This window comes from Macaca nemestrina, chromosome 15 (assembly GCF_043159975.1).
Source record: "Macaca nemestrina isolate mMacNem1 chromosome 15, mMacNem.hap1, whole genome shotgun sequence".
NCBI lineage: Eukaryota > Metazoa > Chordata > Mammalia > Primates > Cercopithecidae > Macaca > Macaca nemestrina.
The window spans coordinates 37650345-37669258 of NC_092139.1; the positions used below are offsets into that span (position 1 = coordinate 37650345).

The 18914-nt window shown below is 38.2% G+C and overlaps 1 protein-coding gene across 4 annotated transcripts in view; it reads right to left on the reverse strand.

Annotated features, from left to right (window-relative positions):
• The window catches only part of LOC105481574 (ring finger protein 24), a 91850-nt gene that overhangs the window by 19611 nt on the left and 53325 nt on the right, over window positions 1-18914 (reverse strand). For all 4 annotated transcript variants that reach the window (XM_011741232.3, XM_011741233.3, XM_011741234.3 and 1 more), the window contains 2 exons: window positions 16944-17093; window positions 562-604 (listed from right to left, as the gene is read on the reverse strand). In XM_011741232.3, coding sequence (XP_011739534.1) covers window positions 562-604; window positions 16944-17093 — 193 coding nt within the window. The remainder of the gene's footprint in view (window positions 1-561; window positions 605-16943; window positions 17094-18914) is intronic.

An 18914-nucleotide genomic window follows, 5' to 3' on the forward strand; every position in this document is an offset into this window, starting at 1 on the left:
AAAATATTAATGGAAGAAAAAAATAATTTTACTTGGCCCTGAAGAAAAGATAAGTGTATTAAAGACAAAATCAGTGAAGGACTAGGTCATTAACAGCTATGATCCAAGTTTGCAGACTTCTAGTGGATAATATGAGTTAACATTTAAAGTACAAAAGGCAGTAGATGAGATCACTGTAACACAGCTGGTCACCTCCGAGGAACTATGTCTTCTAATAAAGAAGGAAGGAAAAATTTCACTTAATGGTATCTCAGAACTCCATTAAGTTGACAGTAACTTTAAGAATTACAAGCTATATAGCATTTCTCTTTAGCAAACTGTTGGCTCAAGTTTCCTGCTAAATTATATCATTTGAACTTTCCATAGCTTCAAGTAATGCTTATAAAATAAGAGAATAATACTTAAGAAAATGAAGTTGATATATTATACTGCAAATTGGCGGTGAGATGCTAAAATGAACACAAGTAAATTCAGTCCCAGTTTAAAGTATGAGTGGAAATCAGAGTTCTCAGTTTTTTTGGAGAAAAAAAACTCAAAGCCAAACTGAATTAATTTTCTCACCTGTTTGTAGGCATAAAATTCTTTGTGTGCTTGATGTCTTAGCCTAAAAGACAGAAATTAGCAATGCAATATTGAGATTTCAAACATAGTAACTTGAAGAAAAATAAAAAGCTGCTGGTTTTGGTATTAATTTATATCATTTATGGCTCAAATGATATAAATTAGAACCTTTACCCTGAAATGCACCCAAATGACGTATCTCTTAACATGTTACGTGAAAGTGACCAGGGAACCATGAAATGTTACCCAAACGTAAGATGACTCAATTCTTTTTATACTGACAGTCTACTTATTTCAATAATATTTATATTTTTTCTTAATTAGAAAAAATGTCAGTATAACATACATCCAATGAAGTATAAAAACCTTAAGTATACAGCTCAAAATCTTAAAAAATGTACATACCAGGATAACTATTGCTCATATCAAGACATGGTACATTTCCAGCACATCTGGGCCCTCTAAAATGACCCTTCCTAATCAATATCCATGCCCCAGAGGTAGCACTATCCTGATTTCTAATACTGTAGACTAATTATATCTGTTTTTGAACTTCATGTAAATGGATCATTTGGTATATACTCGTTTGTGTTTGGTTTCTTTCAGTCTACAATGCCTTGTGAGATTCTTCCATATGGTTGTAGTAATTGTCTGACTGACATACAGTATTCCATTGTATGAATATAGTATCATTTATTTATCCATTTTACTGCTGATGAATATTTAACTACTTCCTGTTTGAGGGTATTACTAATAAAGCTGATACACAAATTCTACATGTCTTTTAGTGGACATATACACTCATTTCTGTTAAGTATATACCCAGGAGTAGAACTGCTGGTTCAAAGTACCACACCAAGGCTGGGCACTGTGGCTCATGCCTGTAATCCTAGCACTTTGGGAGGCCGAGGGAGGCGGATGGCCTGAGGTCAGGAGTTCGAGACCAGACTGGCCAACATGGAGAAACCCCCAACTCTACTAAAAATACAAAAATTAGCCAGGCGTGGTGACATATGCCTGTAATCCCAGCTACTTGGGGGGCTGAGGCAGGAGAATCACTTGAACCCAGGACGTGAAGGTTGCAGTGAGCCGAGATCATGCCACTGCACTCCAGCCTGGGTGATACAGTGAGACTCTGTCTCAAAAAAAATCAAAGTACTCACCCCGGCTGGGCACAGTGGCTCCTGCCTATAATCACAGCACTTTGGGAGGTTGAGGCAGGAGGATCACTTGAGCCCAGGAATTCGAGACCAGCCTGGGCAACACAGCGAAACCTCACCTCTACAAAAAATACAATTATCTGGGCATGGTGGCGTGTGGCCTGTAGTCCCAGCTACTCAGGAGGCTGAGGCGGGAGGATTGCTTGAGCCTGGGAGGTGAAGGCTGCAGTGAGCTGGGACTGTGCCACCCCATTCCAGCCTGGGTGGACAGAGTGAGATCCTATCTCAACAAAAACAAAAAGAAAAAGAAAAAACAACCTCATAACAATTTTACTCCTATGGGTAGTTCACGAGAGTTCTAGGTGTTCACATCTTTGCAGGTTAAGTTTGAAAAATTTTAAATTTAAGTAAGTCTAATTTATCAACTTTTCCCAATTAGGTTAGTTCTTTTTGTGTCCCATTAAAGAAATCTTTGCCTATCCCAAGACTATGAAGATATTCTCCCATGTTGTGAAAACAATTTGTTGTTTTACCTATAGAATATAGGTCTATGATCCATCTGAAATTGGTCTTTATGTATGCTGTGAGGTAGGGGTCCAGATGCTTTTTATCCTCATGTAGATTTTCATTTGCCTCACCATCATTTATTGAAAAGATTCTCCCCTTTCCCCACTGCACTGCAGTGGCACATCTGTTGTAAATCAGATGTATCGAATATGTGAGTCTATTTCTAGAGCTGCTATTATTATGCTCCATTGGTCTATTTGCCTATCCTTGTATACTGACTGGGGTGAACGTGTCCCCCTCAGCTCCCAATTCATGTCAAACTGGAACCTCAGAATATAACCTTATTTGAAAATAGGGTATTTTCAGATTATTAGTTTGTTAAGATGAGGTCATACTGGATTAAGGTGAGCCCTAAATTCAATTTGACTGCTATCCTTAGAAGAAGAGGAGAGGATACGCAGAGACAGACGGAAAAGAAGGCCATGTGAAGACAGAGACAGAGACTGAAGTGAGGCAGCTACAAGCCAAGGAATGCCAAGGCTTTCTGGTACTCCCTGCAAGCTAGGAAAAGGCAAGAAAGACTCTCTCCTAGAGCCTCCAGAGGAAGCATGACTCTGCCAGCACTTTAAGTTTGAACTTTTCTAGCCTTCACGATTGTGAGAAATTACATTTTTGTTTTAAGTTGCCCAATTTGTGACACTTTGTTATATCAACACCAAGCAACCAATGTACCTTATGTCAATATCATGCTATTTTAAAAACTTTTATTTTGAAATAATTTTAGACGGAAAAGTTGCAAAAAATAGAATTCACATATACCTTTCTACCAGCTTTCACATTTATATAACCATAGTTGTATATACTATGTCCACATTTAATACAACCAGAGTACAATTGTCAAAACCATTAAATTAACATTGATATATTAGTATTGATGTAACGCTGATGTATTATGAACTAAACTACAGACCTTAATTGAATTTTACCAGTTTTTTCTCTCATGTCCTTTTCCTGTTCTATGATCCAATCCAGGATCCCACCTTGCATCTAGCTATGTCTCCTTAGCCACCTCTAATTTGTTTTTTTTGTTTTGGAGACAGTCTCGCTCTGTCACCCAGGCTGGAGTGCAGTGGCACGATCTCAGCTCACTGCAAGCTCCGCCTCCTGGGTTCACAACAGTCTCCTGCCTCAGCCTCCTGAGTAGCTGGGACTACAGGTGCCCAGCAACACACCCAGCTAATTTTTTTTGTATTTTTAGTAGAGAGGGGGTTTCACCGTGTTAGCCAGGATGGTCTAGATCTCCTGACCTCGTGCTTCACCCGCCTCAGCCTCCCAAAATGCTGGGATTACAGGCGTGAGCCACCGTGCCTGGCCAGCCACCTCTAATTTGTTGAGAGTTCCTTAGTCTTTCCTTGTCTTTCAAGATTCTGACATATTAAGTATGATCACTTTTTCTTGGTGGAATTTGAAGATTTCAATTTAAGATTAAGACAGTGTCCACTGGGTTTCTCCACTGTAAAGTTGTTAATTTCTCCTCTGTAACTGATAAATATCTTGAGGGAGATATGCTGAAATTCTACACATCCTCTATTTTTTTCTCAAGCTTTTGCCCACCAATTTTAGCATGCACCTTGCTTGCAATAATTACTGTAGTGTTTGCCTAAATTCTAATGGTGGTTTTGTAGTTCTCTAATTCCTTGCACATTTGTTAACTGGAGTTCTTCTATAAGGAAGAGATGTGCTTCCTTATTTATTTGTGCAATTATTTATTTCTAGCAGTCTAGACTCATGGATATTGGTTTTAATCTATGGGAAGAGATGTGCTTCCTTGTTTATTTGTGCAATTATTTATTTCTATCAGTCTAGACTCATGGATATTGGTTTTAATCTATGGGAAGAGATGTGCTTTCCTCATTTATTTGTGCAATTATTTCTATCAGTCTAGACTCATGGATATTGGTTTTAATCTATGGGTTACAGTTCAATATGATCACTACTTTTTGTTGCTCAAACTGATTGGCCTGATTGGCTGATTCTTGTGTCCTTTCAACAAGCCCCCATCCTTTCCCATGTATTTCCTTATTTACTGGCACCAAAAGATATTTCAGGCTCATTTTATATGTTCTGTGTTCCAGTCCCGGGGTTAGCCACTTCTTCCAAGGAACCCTAATTCCTTTTACTGGAGAAAAGTATTTAGAACTTCAGATATGGGTGCCTGGTAAATAGCACTTTCTCTTAATATTGTTGATTTAAAACAAGTTTTGGGGTCTGGTAGTAAAAGTCCTCAAGTTTTATTCTTTTTAATGACTGGCTTGGCTATTCTTGGTTCTCTGCATTTCCATATAGATTTCAATTGCCACCAGAAAGGAAAAAAAAAAAAACCCTCGTGGGATTTTGGGTGAGAATGTATGAAATTTACAGATCAATTGAGGAAGAACCGACATTTTTGCAAGACTGAGTTTCTAACCTAAGAACATTATTTCTTTATTTACAGCTTTCATGTCTCTCTCACACATTTCTCCTAGACATTTGGTAATTTTTGATGCTACTGTAAATAGTATTTTAAAAATCTTTTATTTTCTAATTATTTCTTGCTACTTATATGGAAAAAAGTAATTTTTGTATATTGATCCTGTATCTGGTGACTTGCTAATTCTAAATAGTTTTTCTGTAAAAACTTTTGGATTTTTTAATGTACATAATTATGTTGTCTGCATATAATCACAATTTAAATCCTGCCTTTATAATCTTTATATACTTCTTTTCTAAATACACTTTTCTTTTATTCTTTTTTTCCCTGTTTTGTTGCACTGACTAGCTAGGCCCTCCAGTATGATGCTAAATAAAAGTGATAGTGAATGTCCCTATAAATACATCACTATTAAGTATGATGTTTTCTTTAGTTTTTTTTGTAGATACCCTTTCAAATTTTAGAAAGTTCTCTTGTAGTACTAGTTTATTTTACAAAAAAATCATGAATAGGTATTAAACTTTATCAATGCTTTATGATACTATACTATTAATGTGCTATATTGTATTGATTGATTTTCAAATCATTCTTGGAACAAACTTCATTTGGTTGTAATATTCTACCTTTTTTGTAGATCCCTGGATTTGATTTATAATATTTTGCTGATGAAAAGATCGGTCTATAATTTCCTTTCTCATAATATCATTGTCAGGCTTTGAAATCAAAATTATGCTGGCCTCATGAAATGAGTTGAGAAGTATTTGTTCCACTTTTATTCTCCGGAAGTGTCATATAGTAGTGGTACTTTTTTCCTTAAATGTTTGGATCAGTTACTTGGCTTAAAATATCACTGTGGGAATGTTTTAAAAATACATTCAATTTCTTTTCTCTTTTTTTTTTTTTTTTTGAGACGGAGTCTTGCTCTGTCACCCAGGCTGGAGTGCAGTGGTGTGATCTTCGCTCACTGCAACCTCCACCTCCCGGGTTCAAGTGATTCTCTTGCCTCAGCCTCCTGAGTAGCTGGGGCTACAGGTATGCACCAACATGCCCAGCTAATTTTTGTATTTTTTAGTAGAGATGGGGTTTCCCCAAGTTGGCCAGGCTGGTCTCAAACTCCTGACCTCGTGATCTGCCTTGGCCTCTCAAAGTGCTGGGATTACATCATGAGCCACCGTACCTGGCCCAAAATACATTCTTTTTTTTTTTTTTGAGACGGAGTCTTGCTCTGTCGCCAGGCTGGAATGCCATGGCGTGATCTCAGCTCACCGCAGCCTCCACCTCCACCTCTTGGGTTCAAGGGATTTTCCTGCCTCAGTCTCCCAAGTAGCTGGAATTACAGGCACATGCCACCACGCCTGCCCGGCTAATTTTTGTGTTTTAGCAGGGATGGGGTTTCACCATGTTGTCCAAGATGGTCTCGATCTCCTGACCTCGTGATCTGCCTCATTTCTTATTATATATATAATTATTCATATTTTCAGTTTCTTGTATCTTTTTCTTTTTGAGACAGAGTCTTGCTTTGTCGTCCAGGCTGGAGTATAGTGGCACAATCTCGGTTCAATGCAACCTCCGCCTCCCGGGTTCAGACGATTCTCTTGTTTCAGCTTCCTGAGTAGCTGAGAATACAAGTGTGTGCCACCACATCCAGCTAATTTTTATATTTTTAGTAGAGATGGGGTTTCATCATGTTGGCCAGGCTGGTCTCGAACTCCTGACCTCAGGTGATCCGCCTGCCTTGGCCTCCCAAAGTGCTGGAATTACAGGCATGAGCCACCATGCCCAGCCCCAGTTTTTCCTTTTTAAAATTTTTATTCTTTGATTGTTATTCATATTACAACTAACCGCCTTAAAGTATACAATTCAGTGGTAAGTAGTGTACTCACAATGTTGTGCATCTACCAGCTATCTCTAGTTTGAAAACTTTTCATCACTCCAAAAACACCTAGTACCCATTCAGTGATCACTCCCCATTACCCCTTACTTCTATCCCCTGCAACCTCTAATCTGCTTTTTGACTCTATAGATTTGCCTATTATGGATATATTATATAAAAGGAACAATGCAATATACAGCCTTTTGTGTATGGCTTTTCACCTTAGCATGTTTTTGAGGTTCATCCTGGTTGTAGTATGTATCAGTACTTCACTCCTTTTTACGGCTGAATAATATTCAATTGTATGTACATACAATTATCCATTCATCTGTTGATGGACATTTGGGTTGTTTATAGCTTTTGGCTATTATGAAACATTTCTGTACACATTTCTGTGTGGACATATATTTTCATTTGTCTTGGGTGTATACCTAGGAATGAAAATCTGGGTCACATGGTTTAATATTTTGAAGAACCGGCCAGGTGCGGTGGCTCATGCCTGCAATCCCAGCACCTTGGGAGGCTGAGGCAGGTGGATCACAAGGTCAGGAGTTCAAGTCTGGCCAACATGGTGAAACCCCATCTCTACTAAAAATACAAAAAATTAGCTGGGTTTGGTGGTGGGAGCCTGTAATCCCAACTAAGTTGGAAGGCTGAGGCAGGAGAACTGCATAAACCCGGGAGGCAGAGGTTGCAGTGAGCTGAGATTGCGCCATTACACTCCAGCCTGGGCAACAGTGCGAGACTCTGTTTCAAAAAAAAAAATAAAAGAAAAGAAAAATTTTTTTTTAAGATCTACCAAATTCTTTTTCACAGCAGCTGCATCATTTTGCATTCCTACCAGCAATATATGCAGGTTCTTATTTCTCCACATTCTCATTAACACTTACTATTTTTCTGTTTTTGATTACAGCATCCTAGTAGGTGTGAAGTGGTATCTCATTGTGTTTTTAATTTGGAATTCCTTTTTTTTTTTTTTTTTTTTTTGAGATGGAGTCTTGCTCTGTCGCCCAAGCTGGAGTGCAGTGGAGCGATCAAGGCTCACTGCAACCTCCACTTTCCAGGTTCACGCCATTCTCCTGCCTCAGCCTCCCGAGTAGCTGGCACTACAGGCGCCTGCCACCACGCCCGGCTAATTTTTTATATTTTTAGTAGAGACAGGGTTTTACCGTGTCAGCCAGGATGGTCTCGATCTCCTGACCTCATGATCCACCCGCCTCGGCCTCCCAAAGTGCTGGGATTACAGGCGTGAGCCACCGTGCCCGGCCTGGAATTCCTTAATGACCAATAATGTCAAACATCTTTTCGTGTGCTTTTTGGCCATTTGTGTATCTTCTTTGGAGAGCTGTCTAAATCTTTTGCCCATTTTTAAATTGGGTTGTCTTTTCGCTGTTAAATTGTAAGAGCTTTTAATATATTCTGGGTATTAAACCCTTATCAGATATGACTTGCAAATATTTTTCTCCCATTCTGTAGGTCGCCTTATCACTTTCTTGATGTCCTTTGATGTACAAATGTTTCACATGTTAATATCCAGTTTCCCAGTACCAATGGTTGAAGAAACAATTCTTTCCCCATTGAATGATCTTGGCACCCTTGTTTGCATATTAATTTGGCATAGATGTTGGATTTATTTCTGGACTCTCAATTCTATTCTATTGGTTTATATGTCTATCTTTATACCAGTACCACAATTTTTTGATTACAGTAGCTTTTTGAAGTTCTGAAATCAGGAAGTGTGACTCCTTCTATTTTGTTTTTCTTCTTCAAAACTGCTTTGGCTATTTGGGGCCCCAGTTCCAAATGAATTTGAGGATTGCTTTTTCTATTTCTGTAAAAAAAGGCCATTGGAATTTTGATAGGGATTGCACTGAATATATAGATTGCCTTGGAGAATATTGACACTAACTATATTATAAAGACTATATAAATCCATGAACATGGGGTGCCTTTACATTTATTTAGGTCTTCTTTAATTTCTTTCAGCAATGTTTTGTAGTTTTCAGGGTATAAGTCTTTCACTTCCCTGGTTAACTTTATTCCTTAAAATTTTATTCTTTTGGATGCTATTGTAAATGGGATTGTTTCCTTTATTTCCTTTTCAGATTGTTCATTGTTGATGTACAGAAACACAACTGATTTTTGTGTGTTGATCTTGGACTCTGAAAGTTTGCTGAATTTATTTGCTCCAGTAGTTTGTGTGTGTGTGTATGTATCCTACGGATTTTCTCTATATAGGATCATATCATCTGCAAATGGAGATAGTTTTACTTCTTTCTAGTTAGATGCCTTCTACTTCTTCTTCTTCTTGTCTAATTATTCTGGCTAGAACTTCCAGTACAATGCTGAACAGTAGTCATAAAGTGGGCATTCTTATTGTGTTCTGATCTTAGGGGAAAGCTTTCCATCTATTACCAGAAAGTACAATGTTAAGCTGTTTTTTTTTTTTTTTTTTAAATAAATGCCCTTTCTTGTGTCAGTTTTGATATACCTCTTTTGTTTGTTTTTTTTTTTTAAGGGATCTATGTAATTCACCCAAAACTTCAAGTTTATTGCCATAAATGCATAATATTCTTTGTGACCTTCTAATGTTTATAGGATTTGTAATAATATCCCTTTTTCATTAGTGATATTAGTAATTTATATTTTCTTTCCTCTTTTTCCTGATTAGTTTTTCTAGAGATTTATCAATTTTATTAATATTTCCAAAGAACCAGCTTTGGTTTCAATAATTTTTACTATTATACATTTATTTTCTATTTCATTGATATCATGCTTAGTTTTTTTACTTTCTTCCTTTTACTTTTTCTTGGGTTTAACTGGCCTTTTAGCTCCATGAAAATGCAGCTCATTGGTTTTTGTCTTTCTTGCCTAATATATGAATTTTTATGTAGTTCAAATAATCTATATCCTTACGGGGTTTTTGCTTGTTTTACATTTTATTTCTTTATGTGAAAACAGTAACATTTTCACGTAAAGAAACTATTTTCACGTAAAGAAATAAAATGGACCAGACATGGTGGCTTATCCCTGTAATCCCAGCACTTTGGGAGGCTGAGGTGGGAGGATCACTCGAGCCCAAGAGCTCAAGACCAGCCTAAGGAACATAGTGGGACTCTGCCTCTACAAAAAATTTAAAAATTAGCCGGGTTCGGTGGCTCATGCTTGTAATCCTAGCACTTTGGGAGGCCGAGGCTGGTGGATCATTTGAAGTCAGGAGTTCTAGACCAGCCTGGCCAACACGGTGAAACCCCATCTCTACTAAAAATATAAGAATTAGCCAAGCATGGTGGTACACGCTGTAATCCCAGCTACTTGGGAGACTGAGGCAGGAGAATTGCTTGAATCTGGGAGGCGGAGGTTGCAGTGAGCCAAGAATGTGCCACTGCACTCCAGCCTGGGTGACAGAGCGAGACTCTGTCTCAAAAAAAGAAAAAGAAAAAATTAGCCAGGCATGATGGTGTGTGCCTATAGTCTCAGCTACCTGAGAGGCTGAGGTAGGACTGCTTGAGGCTGGGAGGTTAAGGCTGCAGTAAGCTATGATCATGCCATTGTACTCCAGCCTGGGTGACAGGGTGAGACCCTGTCTCAAAAAAAAATTAATAATAATAAAATAAATAATAAAAAAATAAATAAAATGAATTCCATTAGAAGTCATTAAAATTAGGCTTGATTCGTTAATTCATTTTGCTTATTTGAATATTTTAATTACATCTGCACGTTTTCCCAAAACCGAACTTGTTACTTCCAGCTACAACATGGATCAATTTGTGCTCACCTTTTTCTTCTATCTGTGGCTCAAAATTCATCCCTTCTAGAAAGTTTTCCCTTAAATTAACTTGATTCTATGAAGTTAATTTGATTCCTCCATTACTCTAACTCCCACTAAATATCAAATATTTTACACTGCACTATTTTATTTTGCATTGCTAAACAGATATCTAAAGAGTATTTAAGAAGGCATGATTAACAATGCTGAACAGTGCTAGAGAAATTATAAAACTGTGTAGCTTATGGCCACTGCAAATTTGTGGTCTCCAGTCTCAGCCTGATTCTCCACATTGCTCTCTAATCCTTCTATCTATTCATGCTCAGTATCCTAAGCTTTCATGCAGTGGTTCTTTCAAACCCTTGACACTCTCTTTAAGTGTTACCCTATCACTCCCTCCCCTATAATTTTCTTTTTTTTTTTTGAGACGGAGTCTTGCTCTGTCACCCAGGTTGGAGTGCGGTGGCCCAGATCTCAGCTCACTGCAAGCTCCGCCTCCGGGTTCACGCCATTCTCCTGCCTCAGCCTCCCGAGTAGCTGGGACTACAGGTGCCCGCCACCACGCCCGGCTAATTTTTTGTATTTTTAGTAGAGACGGGGTTTCACCGTGTTCGCCAGGATGGTCTCAATCTCCTGACCTCGTGATCCACCCGCCTCGGCCTCCCAAAGTGCTGGGATTACAGGCGTGAGCCACTGCGCCCGGTCTATAATTTTCAACTGTCAATTTTTTACTACACAGATAAATCAAGGGGGCTGTCATGTATGCAAGCTTTCTCACTCCCAGCTCCACATGGCTATGAGTGTTTTGTTTTCCACAGTTACCCTCATCTCCGTCTTAGGAAAAGGTGTTCTCCTAATTAGGAATAATATTGCTATCTCTCTTATGTGTGTGTCTTTTCACCTCTATGATTTATTCTTTCTCATAAATCTTCCACAATTGGCTCATTCTCCTTAATGTATGCATAAACATACCAAAATCTCTATCTTACAAAAAAACCCAGCACTAAAATACTTCCTTGATTCTACAGCAACTCCTTCTCCCCTCAACCTAATCTTTTCTCAGCCAAGGTTCTTCAAAGACAGCGTTATATTCCTTGTATCCACTTTCACCTACTAGCTAGGTCTTGCCCCATTATAGCCTCTACTATCCCTTACCCTATACTATGGAAATTTTTCTACCAAAGATTAAGGATGCAAACCTTATTGTCAAATGTAATACGAACTTTTCAATTCTTATCCTCTTTGTGAGCAGCTGACATAATTGACTCAATCCATTGAAACACTACTTGTGAGGCATCTTTCTCACAATATTCCCTGCCCCGGTTTTTTTTTTTTTTTTTTTTTGAGACGGAGTCTGCTCTGTTGCCCAGGCTGGAGTGCAGTGGCACAATCTCAGTTCAAGGCAACCTCCGCCTTCTGGGTTCAAGTGATTCTCCTGTCTCAGCCTCCTGAGTAGCTGGGATTACAGGCATGTGCCACCACGCCTGGCTAATTTTTATATTTTTAATAGAGACAGGGTTTCACCATGTTGGCCAGGCTGGTCTCAAACTCCTGACCTCAGGTGATCCACCCATCTTGGTCTCCCAAAGCGCTGGGATTATAGGCGTGAGCCACCATACCCGGCCTTGATTTTCCTCTTATCTCCTGCTAGTCCTTCTCAGTCTCTTTTAAGGGCTCCTCTTAAATATCAATGTTTCCTTAGGATTCTGCCCTGGGCCCATTTTATTTTACTATACACATTCTCTCTAGGCAACACTCCTGGCTTCAGCTTCTACCTATTAATTACATGACCTCCTTTTTCCAGATCAGACTTCTCACAAGCTTTAGAGCTATACATCCAACTAAGTATTAAACATCTTGACAGTTACTCAGGGAACTCAGACCCCCATCTCTGAAATGGAATCTATCATCCTTTCACTGAAAACGTGCCATTTCATTTTCTATCTCTCTGAAGGGATTGCTATCTACCCAGCTGCCTAAGCCAGAAGTCCAAGATTCTAAACTTATCCCCTTTTCTGTCCTTAATGTTCAGTCATTAATTTCTGTTTATTTTCACCTCCCAAGTATTTCTTACAACCACAACATCTTTTCTAGAACTACTGTCATTATCTTGGTTCAAGACCTCATAATAAATGTAGCCCCAAAATTTCCCTGTATTCTTCAAAATTTATTTTTGATTATTATTAAAACATAATACATAATAATTGTACATATTTATGGGGTACATGTAATATTTTGATACAAGCATAATGTATAATGATCAAATCAGGGTAACTGGGATATGCATCACCCCTCTCTATTTTGTTTTTAATTTTATCCAAGTTACATATGTTGTCATATGTGGTTCTACAGGGTTAACAACAAAAAAATCAGCAGTCATCTGCCCTCTTCCCAAGAGATAACCCATTTTTTCCCCCTTTAGCTCACTATTTTGATCCTGACTTCCAAGTTTCTAAGTAACTTGCTTGTGTTGGTACTTCTTGATTTTTTAGTCTTAGGCATATCTAATGACTTCCTACTAGGGAACCATTCATTCATTTACCCACCAAATACTTATCAAGTGCTTAATATTGTGCCAGGTACAATTCTGGGTGTTTGAGATAAAACAAACAGAATAACCATCAGGGAAAAAAATGAACAAACATAAATTAGAATATAATTCATTATAAAATAGGATCTTTCTTTGCAAGGTAAGATGCCCTTCTTTTGTGTTCCAGCAGTGCCCTGTTCACAGCCCTATCATAGTCAGCACATTCTCTACTACAATCCTGTGTATGACTGTGGTTGGTGGTGACTGTCTTGTTTAGACCTAAGTTATATTCTTCCTATGGTTCTGATGAGTCCAGTGGTGGTGACTGGAAGGAGCTCTCTGCAGAACAGAAGAACCTCCTGGGAAGGTGCTGGAGAGCTTAGGTTATCATAAAAAACGAGCTAGGGTAGTTCTGGAGGAGCTGACTCCACGGATCTCTAGATTAACTGCAAAGACTTGCTAAATCCCAGTTTACTATTTGAAACATTAAAGGTAACAAATTAGGATCATCATAAAGGAAAGCTCCTTACGTCATGATTAAATTTTTAAAATTGGCTGGGCGCAGTGGCTCATGTCTGTAATCCCAGCACTCTGGGAGGCTGAGGTGGGTGGATCACAAGGTCAAGAGATCTAGAATATCCTGGCCAACATGGTGAAACCCTGTCTTGACTAAAAATACAAAATTTAGCTGGGCATGGTGGCGGGCACCTGTAGTCCCAGCTACTCGGGAGGCAGGAAAATGGCGTGAACCCAGGAGGCAGAGCTTGCAGTTAGCAGAGATTGTGCCACTGCACTCCAGCCTGGTGACAGAGCAAGACTCTGTCTCAAAAAAAAAAAAAAAAAAACAAGATTTTACCAATGACTAGTAAATGAAGTTTAGAAATGTTTGAACATTTCTGATTAAACATGATAATTCAATTTTAGTGTAACAGATCCTAATTTCTTTGCCTTGCTAGCTTATTTTTTAATCTTTTAATTTTTTTTTTTTTTTTTTTTTTTGAGACACAGTCTCACTCTGTTGCCCAGGGTAGAGTGCAGTGGCGCGATCTTGGCTCACTGCAACCTCTGCCTCCAGGGTTCAACTGATTCTCATGCCTCAGCCTCCCAATTAGCTGGGACTACAGGCTTGTGCCACCACACCCAACTAATTTTTGTATTTTTAGTTAGAGATGGGGTTTCACTTGTTGGCCAGGCTGGTCTTGAACTCCTGACCTCAAGTGATCCGCCCGCCTTGGCCTCCCAAAGTGCTGAAATTACAGGTGTGAGCCACTGCACCTGGCCTGTTAGGCTGATTATAAAAAAGGATAAGGCTGGGTGTGGTGGCTCATGCCTATAATTTCAGCATTTTGGGAGGCAGAGCTGGGAGGACTGCTTGAGCTCAGGAGTTCAAGACCAGTCTGGAAAACATAGTGAGACTTTGTCTCTACAAAAAATACAAACATTAGCTGGGTGTGGTGGTGTGTGTCTAGAGTCCCAGCTACTCAGGAAGCTGAGATGGGAGGATCACTTGTGCTAGAAGGTTGAGGCTTCAGTGAGCCTCATGTCACTATACTCCAGCCTGGACAACAGAGTGAGACACTATCTTGGAGGAAAAAAAAAAAAAAGATACAAAAGGATAAAATTAAGTACATATCATTATTTTTTCTTTATCACTTTACTTATTTGCTTATTAAAAGGAATACAATGAGGTAAAAGGGTGTTTCATAACTTACTTTTCAAAGAATTTACCCAGAATCACAAACTGGTACATTAGTGGGAGTTTTTTTGGTTTGTTTAAAGTTAAAGGCTTACTTAATTCTTTGACATAGTAATACAAAATATATTATGAGCTATATATTTTAGAATTAAATATTTTACATATAACTCTCCCTTAATAACATTTTCTTTTTTTACATTTTGTTATATTTTTATATTTTTTGCCTCTTTAAAAAATAATTTGGTTTTGAATATTAAATTTACATATTTCTGAGTTAAATCAACATTTGTACAGGAATTATCAAAAAAACTAGTAAGTCTGAAAAAAAAAACCATATTTTTATATTCTGAGGTCCTATATATGCTATGGCTAATTCTCTAATTTTAAAAAATGCTGAATATTTATATAATGTTTATCAAACTATTATTAATTTATATTTGAGTGTTTTACTATATTGGAATTGCAGTAATATTAACATTTGTGTAAACACACAAAACCTTGCTCTTCTTGCTAGAAAGAGATGTAAAAATCTGAACTAGTCGAACAGTCTTAAAAGAACTCATTGTCTAGCCAGATGTGGTGGCTCATCCCTGTAATCCCAGCACTTTGGGAGGTTGAGGCGGGTAGATGGCTTGAACTCAGGAGTGCAATCCCAGCCTGGGAAACATGGCAAAAGTCTGTCTCTACCAAAAATACAAACAAAATTAGCCAGGTGTGGTGGCAGGCGCCTGTAGTCTCAGCTACTTGGGATGCTGAGGTGGGAGGATCGCTTGAGCCTGAGAGGAAAGCTGTAGTGAGCAGAGACTGTGCCACTGCACTCCAACCTAGGTAACAGAGTGAGAAACATCTCAAAAAATAATAATAATAATAAAGAACTCATTGTCCATCGGTAATAATAAATGTGTTTACGATGCAAAAAAAAGTGTAACACAAAAATATATTAAATGCTGCAGCAAGTATTTACATGTATGTACCTCATATTTTTTTTTTCTTTCCACTAAGGAAGGTGTTGTAATAGACAAACACAAATGCTTCGGTGTTTACAATTACAAATACCCCAAGTCTAGAACTTAAAAGTGGCAGTACTTTTTTTGGGACTTCTTCAGTTAACGGTTACTTTACACAGTGCTAAGCTTTTTACTCTTAATTACATTTTTGGATGATATTTATATCCCATTGTCCTAGAACACTGTGATCAAACTTTTTTTTTTTTTTTTTTTTTGAGATGGAGTTTTGTTCTTGTTGTCCAGGTTGGACTGCAATGGCATGATCTTGGCTCACTGCAATCTCTCCCTCCCAGGTTCAAGGGATTCTCCTGCCAAGTAGCTGGGATTACAGGTGCCCACCACCACACCTAGCTAATTTTTGTATTTTTAGTAGAGACAAGATTTCACCATGTTGGCCAGGCTGGTCTCAAACTCCCGACCTCAGGTGATCCACCCACCTCAGCCTCCCAGTGTTGGGATTTTGGACGTGAGTCACCGCACCTGGCTGATCTAATTATTTAAGTAATAGTTTAATAGAAATGTTAGAAAAAGGAATTTCTGGAAATAAACAGGTTTTGTAAAGGTTTTTTCTGTAGATTACAATTATATTTGTCTCAAGTATTTAATTAATTTGAGGAAGAAATAAAAGTCATAAGCAGTCAACATATCTATGAGATATAAGGAGCATCCTTTATGTTTCTTTATTATTTTATTTTTTGAGACGGAGTCTTGCTCTGTCACCCAGGCTGGAGTACAATGGCACGATCTTGGTTCATTGCAACCTCCGCCTTCTGGGTTCTGGTGATTTTCCTGCCTCAGCCTCCTAGGCAGCTGGGATTACAGGCATGAGCCACCATGCCCAGCTAATTTTTGTATTTTTGGTAGATACGAGGTTCCACCATGTTGGCCAGGCTGGTCGAGAACTCCCGACTTTAGGTATCAGAAAAGTAGGGGAGGCCGGGCTCAGTGGCTCGTGCCTGTAATCCTAGCACTTTGGGAGGCCCAGGTGAGCGGATCACCTAAAGTCGGGACTTTAGCTAACAAGGAGGCCATACCTTCTTGAAAAGCAATTTTGAAATCTCTGTGAGAGTAGTTAAATCTTGGAGATAGACAATGACATATGTGTATTTGGTAAAAAGGCAGAAAGGCAGAAAAATGAATAAGGACAATTTTCTCCTACAGAGTAAAACATTTCATCAGTAGGTAAGATTGAAGATTATATAAAGGTGTTTTACTGATTACTAATGCACAGATTAAAGTATTAAGCCATCTTAAGTTTTTAAAATTTTGCCAATTCTCATACTTCATTTTAAAAAAAAAATCTGAGGATAGAAACTTGATTATTGATTGTTTAACATATTTTGAAGTAACATAGAATGAAAATTGGTTACCTAATCAAGTAGCAACAGAAGAGTAAACTAAGGATGAAGACAAATATAGCAGTACCAAAAACCACAATATATATGTTGAGAGGCAGATTCTGGAATCCAATATTAGGCATCCTGAAGTTGTAATGTGGGAAATCCGAGCTCATGGATGAACTGTGGGGCAAGAAAAGAATGGAAAAAAAAATAGGTAAAGACTAAGAACAAAGACAGCATTATCATTGTGCACGTACAGAAGCACAATGACCCCATCTGAAACAAATATGGTAGACAAAGTGTTAATATTCTTGCCATTCATTCATTCACCATGCCAAATATTTACTACTATGTACCTGGCACTATTTCAGAGACTGGAGATTCTACATAAAAGCTTTGCAAGTTGCATTTATTCACTAAAAGGCATTTCACTGAAATAATGCCAGTAATTAATAAACATGAAAATGTTCAACCTCAGAGAAGTGCAAAAAGAAAAAAAGTTTTAAGATTCTTCAAACTCTTTAGCCTTTAACCTAATAACCCTTGAAGTAGCAATATTTATAATGCTAAAATATTAGAAATAACTGAGATATCTCACAAGGAGATAATAATTAATTATATAGTCATATGTTACAGTATTAAAGGGTCATGAAAACATTTTAAAGTAATTTTTTTTTTCTTTTGAGACACGGTCTTACTCTGTCACCCCAGGCTAGAGTGCAATGGTGTGATCTCAGTTCACTGCAGCCTTAATCTCCCAGGCTCAAGTGATTCTCCCGCTTCAGCCCCCCAAATAGCTAGGACTACAGGCACGTGCCACCATACCTAGCTAATTTTTAAAAATTTTTTTGTAGAGATAGGGTCTCAGCATGTTGCCCAGGCTGGTCTTGAACTCGTGGGCTCAAGCAATCGTCCCCACTTGGCCTCCCAAAGTGCTGGTATTACAGGTGTGAGCCACCGCGCCCAGCCAATTTCTCCCCATTTTATATAGACAAGGAAACTGAAGCTTAGACAGTTCTGGTCCCACGGCCATGACTGACCAAGTATGTACACAGCCAGAGCCTCTCCAACTCCAAACTCAGCACTCTCAGTCCATATGCTCCACTGCCTTTCTCATGTGTTACTTTTATAATCAGAAACAGTAAGTGTTGTTTAAACATTAAAAAAAGGACTATTTCTGTCAGTTTGTTTGAGAATACTTACTGATCACTACAGTTAAAATTCCACAGATAAAAGTTGCCTCTCCTGTAAGTGATAAGCTGTAGTTTGTCATTTTGATTCCTTACAAAATAAAGAGCTCCTGCCAGGCCTGCTTATTAAGACCAAAGACTGATAATGGAATTATAATTATGAATAAAACAAATCCAAACCCAAACAAAACTCTACCAAGCAAAGAAAACTTCTACTTTTATTTATGCATGGTAAATTAAAAATGTATTCACAGATTTTTAGTTTTCTTGTAGGTTCCCAGAAGAGTGTATTTATACTGTTGACACCACTGAGATGTTAACTGGCTATACCTGAAACCTAAATCTTATTATTAGTTTCTAGTATCTAGTAACATATATCAGGAAGTCAGTACCTGCAAAGAACAACTTCATCCCATGTAAATTCTTCTCTGAGAGCTTCCAAACATAAATAATGGGTAATATTTAATTTTGAACCTTTGGCCATTTTCTGGGTTGGCTCAGTTAGAGCAAGTGCTTTTACTCAAATACATATTTAATTTCCTTTTTCCTACATTCAGATCTTCTTAGAAAGGGAAGGAAGGACGTAGTTAAGGAGTGCTTTACCAAATATACATAGCACATACGCTGTGGAGCTATTAGAAAATTACAGGGCACAAAACTTAGCTCTTAACTTTTGTATTTCTGACAGGGCCTCACTTGATGACCCTTGTTATAGCCAAGACTGTCCTTTAATCCCTTACAAATATGCCTCCCCAGACAAGACTGGCTTGGTAAGATATCTCTCACCTTAGAAAATAAGGGATTAGGCCAG